At 41.5% G+C, this 7,476-nt stretch overlaps 1 protein-coding gene across 1 annotated transcript in view; it reads left to right on the top strand.

The window, feature by feature from the left end:
- LOC128644857 (cholesterol 24-hydroxylase) overlaps nt 1-7,476 on the top strand; it is a 118,698-nt gene that overhangs the window by 68,943 nt on the left and 42,279 nt on the right. The window contains exon 9 of the mRNA XM_053697478.1: nt 6,517-6,579. Within this exon, the coding sequence (XP_053553453.1) occupies nt 6,517-6,579 (63 nt within the window). The remainder of the gene's footprint in view (nt 1-6,516; nt 6,580-7,476) is intronic.

The following is a 7,476-nucleotide window of genomic DNA, read 5'->3' as shown; positions in this document are numbered from 1 at the left end:
AAAGACGTTGCACACTAACATGTGCTCATCTAACACCATCTCCTGCTGATTTAACACAACATAAAATCCTCTTATTTGCTAGAAATGTTTTAAATCACAGACATCTCACAATTCCTTCTGTAAACGAATACGCAAAAGCAACGTCATAGAGACATGCAGAGTACACAGATTGATTCTAAATACAGGGACATAACATATTTTCTTCTATAAGATACGACGAGTCCACGCATTCATCCTTTACTTGTGGGATATTATCCTCCTGCTAACAGGAAGTGGCAAAGAGCACCACAGCAGAGCTGTCTATATAGCTCCTCCCTTGACTCCACCCCCCCCCAGTCATTCTCTTTGCCTACTCTAAGTAATAGGAAGGGTAAAGTGAAAGAGGTAATAAAATGTTAGTTTTTATTTTCTTCAAGCAAGACTTTTTTATTTTAAATGGTACCGGTGAGTGCTATTTTCTCCCAGGCAGCAGATGGATGAAGACTTCTGCCTGGAGACTGATGATCTTATCAGTTGTTACTGAGATCCAGGGTAGTTCCCACAGAATGGCTGAGGAGTACTTAAACTTCAGTGTGAGGAACGTTTTTCATGCTATAAGCAGTGAGGTATGTTCAGTCATTTTTTTCTGGAGAGACTGTGTTATTTCAGAATTGGCTGACAGTATCCCCATGAGGGAAAGGGTAAGCAGTAATCCTAATGTATAGAGAGGGGTATTACTGGACCTGTATATTGGGCTATATAAAAATGGTTGACACTGATGATATGATGTTTGTGGACAAACGTTTCTATGCTGGGAGTTACAGTTAACGTTTTTGATGGCAAACGTTTTTACTTTATTTACAAATGGAGGGTACACATGGCTTCATTAATGGGTATATGAACCCACTTGGCTAGATTTTACACCGCTCTGGTGCGGTTATTTTAGGCTGTGAGACATCGAGTGAGATGGGCGGGGCCTATTTTTGTGCCTCAGTTGCGCAGTTGTTTTTCACAGACAAGCAGCAAGCTCCAATTCCGGTGGGCCTGTCAGAGACAGTTTGGGCCTAATCGAAGGGTTAATCTGATTTTACAGACCCCTGAGGGCAGGTAGGCGCCACAGCAGGGCTGTGGCGAGGTGCAGGGGGTGTTTTTGTTTGAATTAACGTTTTATAACACAACGTTTTTTTGGTAAGGGTTAAGTGTTCCTTTCCTAGTGGGGCAAACTTAGCTGACAAGTTGGGATGCATTTATCATAAAATTGTGATAATTTTATCATTTTAAAGCAGTTTTGGAAAAATTGTATGCTTTTTTTCTCTTAAAGGCGCAGTACCGTTTTTTCAGATTGTTATTTTTTTCATAAAATAAAGTGTTTCAAGTCTGTTTTAACATGTCTGACATTGATGAAAGTCAATGTTCCATGTGTTTAGAAGCCATTGTGGAACCCCCACTTAAAATGTGTCCCTCATGTACCGAAAGGGCCTTACATTGCAAAGAACATATTTTAGCTGATAAAAGTATGTCTCAGGATGATTCTCAGTCAGAAGAGAATCAGGTTATGCCATCTCCTTCTCCCCAAGTGTCACAACCTTTAACGCCCGCCCAAGCGACGCCAAGTACTTCTAGTGCATCTAATTCTTTCAACCTGCAAGATATTGCCGCAGTTATGTCTACTACCCTCACAGAGGTTTTATCTAAACTGCCTGGTTTGCAGGGTAAGCGCAGTAGGTCCGGTATTAGAGTAAATACTGAGCCCTCTGATGCTTTATTGGCCATCTCCGATGTACCCTCACAGTATTCTGATTTGGGGGTGGGGGAATTGCTGTCTGAGGGAGAGCTTTCTGATTCAGGAAAGATGTTCCCTCTAACAGACTCAGATGTGACGGCCTTTAAGTTTAAGCTCGAACACCTCCGCTTGTTACTCAGGGAGGTTTTAGCGACTCTGGATGATTGTGACCCTATTGCCATTCCACCAGAGAAATTGTGTAAAATGGATAAATACCTATAGGTCCCTACTTACACTAATGTTTTTCCAGTCCCTAGAAGAATTTCGGACATTGTTACTAAGGAATGGGATAGAACAGGCATTCCGTTCTCTCCCCCTCCTACTTTTAAGAAAATGTTTCCTATATCTGACACCATTCGGGATTCGTGGCAGACGGTCCCTAAGGTGGAGGGAGCTATTACTACCAAAAGTAGAACAGGGGCAGGGGTTTTACTCAAATCTGTTCGTGGTTCCCAAAACAGAGGGAACTTTCAGACCGATTTTAGATCTCAAGATTCTAAACAAATTTCTCAGAGTCCCATCCTTCAAGATGGAGACCATTCAACAATTTTACCAATGATCCAGGAGGGTCAATATATGACCACCGTGGATTTGAAGGATGCGTATCTTCACATTCCTATCCACAAAGATCATCACCAGTTCCTCAGGTTCGCCTTCCTGGACAAACATTACCAGTTTGTGGCCCTTCCTTTCGGGTTGGCCACTGCTCCCAGAATTTTCACAAAGGTGCTAGGGTCCCTTCTGGCAGTGCTAAGGCCGCGGGGCATAGCAGTGGCGCCCTATCTGGACGATATCTTGATTGAGGAGTCAACTTACCATTTAGCCAAATCTCACACGGACATCATGTTGGCTTTTCTAAGATCTCACGGGTGGAAGGTGAACATAAAAAAGAGTTCACTTGTTCCTCTAACAAGAGTTCCATTCCTAGGAACTCTGATAGACTCTGTAGACATGAAGATTTTTCTGACGGAGGTCAGAAAGTAAAAAATCTTAACCACTTGCCGAGCACTTCATTCCATTCATCGGCCGACAGTGGCGCAGTGTATGGAGGTAATTGGACTAATGGTAGCGGCAATGGACATAGTTCCATTTGCTCGCTTACATCTCAGACCACTGCAACTGTGCATGCTCAGACAGTGGAATGGGGATTATGCAGATTTATCATCCGAGGATAAATCTGGATCTAGAGACCAGAGACTCTCTTCTTTGGTGGTTGTCACAGGATCATCTGTCCCAGGGAATGTGCTTCTGAAGGCCAGCATGGGTCATAGTGACGACGGACGCCAGCCATTTGGGTTGGGGCCCAGTCTGGAATTCCCTAAAGGCTCAGGGTGTGTGGACTCAGCAGTAGGCCCTACTTCCAATAAATATTTTAGAACTGAGAGCGATATTCAACGCGCTTCAGGTGTGGCCTCAGCTGACTTCGGCCAGATTCATAAGGTTCCAGTCGGACAATATCACGACTGTAGCATATATCAATCATCAAGGGGGAACAAAGAGTTCTCTAGCGATGATAGAGGTTTCCAAAATAATTCGATGGGCAGAGACTCATTCTTGCCATCTATCAGCAATCTATATCCCAGGAGTGGAGAACTGGAAAGCGGATTTTCTAAGTCATCAGACTTTTCATCCGGGGGAGTGGGAGCTCCATCCGGAGGTGTTTGCACAATTGATTCATCAATGGGGCACACCAGAATTGGATCTGATGGCATCCCGTCAGAATGCCAAACTTCCTTGTTACGGGTCCAGATCAAGGGATCCTCAAGCAGTACTTATAGATGTAGTACCGTGGTCGTTCAACCTGGCTTATGTGTTTCCTCCTTTTCCTCTCATGCCTCGTCTGATTGCCAGAATCAAACAGGAGAAGGCTTTGGTAATCTTGATAGCGCCTGCGTGGCCACGCAGGACTTGGTATGCAGATCTGGTGGAAATGTCATCTCTGCCACCATGGAAACTGCCTCTGAGACAGGACCTTCTCATTCAGGGTCCGTTCCAACATCCAAATCTAGTTTCTCTGCGGCTGACTGCCTGGAGATTGAATGCTTGATTTTATCTAAGCGGGGTTTCTCTGAGTCGGTCATTGACACCTTGATTCAGGCTAGAAAGCCTGTAACTAGGAAAATTTACCATAAGATATGGCGTAAATATCTTTATTGGCGCAAATCCAAAGGCTACTCATGGACTAAGATCAGGATTCCTAGGATTTTGTCCTTTCTCCAAGAAGGATTAAAGAAGGGGTTATCAGCTAGTTCCTTAAAGGGACAGATTTCTGATTTGTCAATCTTACTACACAAGCGTCTGGCAGATGTTCCAGACGTTCAGTCGTTTTGTCAGGCTTTGGTTAGAATTAAGCCTTTGTTTAAACCTGTTGCTCCGCCATGGAGTTTCAATTTAGTTCTGAATGTTCTTCAAGGGGTTCCGTTTGAACCCATGCATTCCATAGATATTAAACTTCTATCTTGGAAAGTTCTATTTTTAGTTGCTATCTCTTCTGCTCGAAGAGTTTCTGAGCTATCTGCGTTACAATGCGACTCGCCTTATCTTATCTTCCATTCTGATAAGGTGGTTTTGCGTACCAAACCTGGATTTCTTCCTAAGGTTGTTTCAAATAAGAATATTAATCAGGAAATTGTTGTTCCTTCTCTGTGTCCTAATCCTTCTTCTAAGAAGGAGCGTCTGTTACATAACTTGGACGTGGTTCGTGCCTTGAAGTTTAATTACAAGCGACCAAGGATTTCCGTCAACCATCTTCTCTGTTTGTTGTCTATTCTGGAAAGCATAGGGGTCAAAAAGCTACGGCTACCTCTCTTTCTTTTTGGCTGAAAAGCATCATCAGTTTGGCATATGAGACTGCTGGACAGCAGTCTCCTGAAAGAATTACAGCTCATTCTACTAGAGCGGTGGCTTCCACATGTTTTTTTTTAAAAACGATGATTCTGTTGAACAGATTCATAAGGCTACGACCTGATCTTCCCTTCATACCTTTTCCAAATTTTCCAAATTTGATTCTTTTGCTTCTTCAGAGGCTATTTTTGGGAGAAAAGTTCTTCAAGCAGTGGTGCCTTCCGTTTAGGTATCTGTCTTGTCCCTCCCGTTCATCCGTGTCCTGTAGCTTTGGTATTGTATCCCACAAGTAAAGGATGAATCCGTGGACTCGTCGTATCTTATAGAAGAAAAGGAAATTTATGCTTACCTGATAAATTGATTTCTTCTATGATACGACAAGTCCACGGCCCGCCCTGTCAATTTAAGACAGATTATATTTTTTGATTTAAATCTTCAGTCACCTCTGCACCTTGTAGTTTCTCCTTTTTCTTCCTATACCTTCGGTTGAATAACTGGGGGGTGGAGTCAAGGGAGGAGCTATATAGACAGCTCTGCTGTGGTGCTCTTTGCCACTTCCTGTTAGCAGGAGGATAATATCCCACAAGTAAAGGATGAATCCGTGGACTCGTCGTATCATAGAATAAATCAATTTATCAGGTAAGCATAAATTTCCTTTTTCTTATGTTTTCCTATAGTGTGCTGCTGTTATGCACTACAATAAAGTTTATGCATATGTTGCTGTATTACTGGCATTAATATTACAGATATAGTATATTGAGAATGGGGTAAATTAGGTTTTGGTTGAGCAAGGTATAAATACAAAGGTAGTTGGCTAAGAGATGAGTTATGGCACAATGCTGGGTAATGGCAGGTATGGTCACAGTGAAGCAATGACGGTATTATTCAGGTGTAGAATAGTTGGAGTAGGATTGTGTACTCACTTTTGTGCAGGGATAGGGATATAAGGGGTGCAGAAGCCCTGTTTGGCTGATGAGTGTGACAATCCCCCAGACTCTTGCCCAGCTCTGCTGATAAAACACCATGATCTTCACCTGCTGTGACTCCACTCATAAGTCCACCAACAAGCTTCTTGACTTGGTGATCTAAAGCTCTCAGCTCTAGCAAGATTATATATGAAGTCTTATCAGTTTGTCCCTTAAAGTGATACCAAACCCATTTTTTTTTTCTTTCCTGATTGAGCTAGAGAATGCAATTTTAAACAACTTTCTAACGTACTCCTATTATCAATGTTTCTTCATTCTCTTGCTATCTTTATTTAAAAAGCACAAATGTAAAGCTTATGAGCCGGCCCGTTTTTAAGCAAGCGCTATCCAGGGTTCTGAACCTAAAATGGGCTGGCTCGTTAGCTTTATATTCATTCTTTTTAAATAACGATAGCAAGAGAATGAAGAAAAATTGATAATAGGAGTACATTAGAAAGTGTCTCAATCAGGAAAGAAAATAATTGGGTTTGGTATCCCTTTAAGGGACCTTACAAACTGATAGGACTTCATTCTTTACATTCCTGCTTTTTAAATAAAGATAGGAAGAGAACGAAGAAACATTGATAATAGGAGTAAAAGTAAATAAGACAGGTGGTTACAATTGCATGCTCTATCTGAATCATGAAAGAAAAAATTTGGGTTTAGTATCCCTTTAAGGAATCTTAGAAAAGCAAATTTTATCTTGAGAGCAGTTTATCTAGCTATACAGGGTTGTGGATGAATGGGAAGAGTATGTAGTGGAATAAACTGTGCCATGATGTGTGTTTGGACCTTTATTTCATTATCCTATGTATATATTTTACCCTTTGACTAGTTCTGTAAAGCAGACATAGCATTACAAAGTGACTATTGTATACTAAAGTGCATCTGGTCTTGTTAACTGTTGGCAACCATGATACATCTTTTCCTTTTGTTTATCTACAGATTTGGAAGATAACTATGATCTGGAGGCTTTACTAGACAACTTTGTAACTTTCTTTATTGCTGGTATGTAAACTGAGTTTTCTATAAACATTTAGGCTTCAATTACCAGTGGAGCACAAAAATATTAACGCTATTGAGCACTAATTGCGCTCAAGTTAAATCAATAGCGCTCCTATTCTTGCACTCACATTACAAGTTGAAAATAAAAAGTTAGAGTGTGAGTGAAAGACTCAGGCACGCTAACATCTGGAGGTCGGATAGCATGACCGCGCTAACTCCCTTTCACTTTCTATTAGACGCTCTACAAAAACCTCTTCTGGCTTTCATTTGCGCACTAACCTTAAGGTGCGCTAGGCAAAAACCAAACATGCATTAAGTAATATTTCAAATACCTTTGTTCTTCACTTAGAAGAAAATGTTATTTTTAATATATATATATGTTATTAGGGATTTGCACTCTCACTGACACAGTACACAGGATGCACCCTAGGCATACTGTAAGCACTCATGGCATAGGGCATTGTGTCATGCATATAGGGCAAACTACAGCTACGTTTATTCTGCATAATCCTGACAATTTAGGATCCATTACTCACAATCACCTAGATTACGAGTTTTGAGCACTATAGGGAAAGTAAAGAACGCCACAAAAGTGGCGTTATTTAATTCCCTATAGCGCTGCTATTACAAGTTTAAAAAGCACTGTTTGTGCGGGCGATATGGAGATTTTAAGCTCCATACCGCTCCCAAAACAAGCGCTGTGTTTGACGTGCTCATGCATGCTTTCCCCATAGACATTAATGGGGAGAGCCGGCAAAAAAAAAACTAACACCTGCGATCGCGGAAACAAAAGCACCGTAATGCAGCCCCATTGATGTCTATGGGGACGATAAAATACAGTTTAAACCTAACACCCTAACATAAACCCCGATTCTAAATACCCCTAATCTGCTGCCCCCG

This window comes from Bombina bombina, chromosome 1 (genome assembly GCF_027579735.1).
Source record: "Bombina bombina isolate aBomBom1 chromosome 1, aBomBom1.pri, whole genome shotgun sequence".
NCBI lineage: Eukaryota > Metazoa > Chordata > Amphibia > Anura > Bombinatoridae > Bombina > Bombina bombina.
The sequence above is the reverse complement of the archived record's forward strand: the minus strand, read 5'-3'. Positions and strand labels throughout refer to the sequence as shown.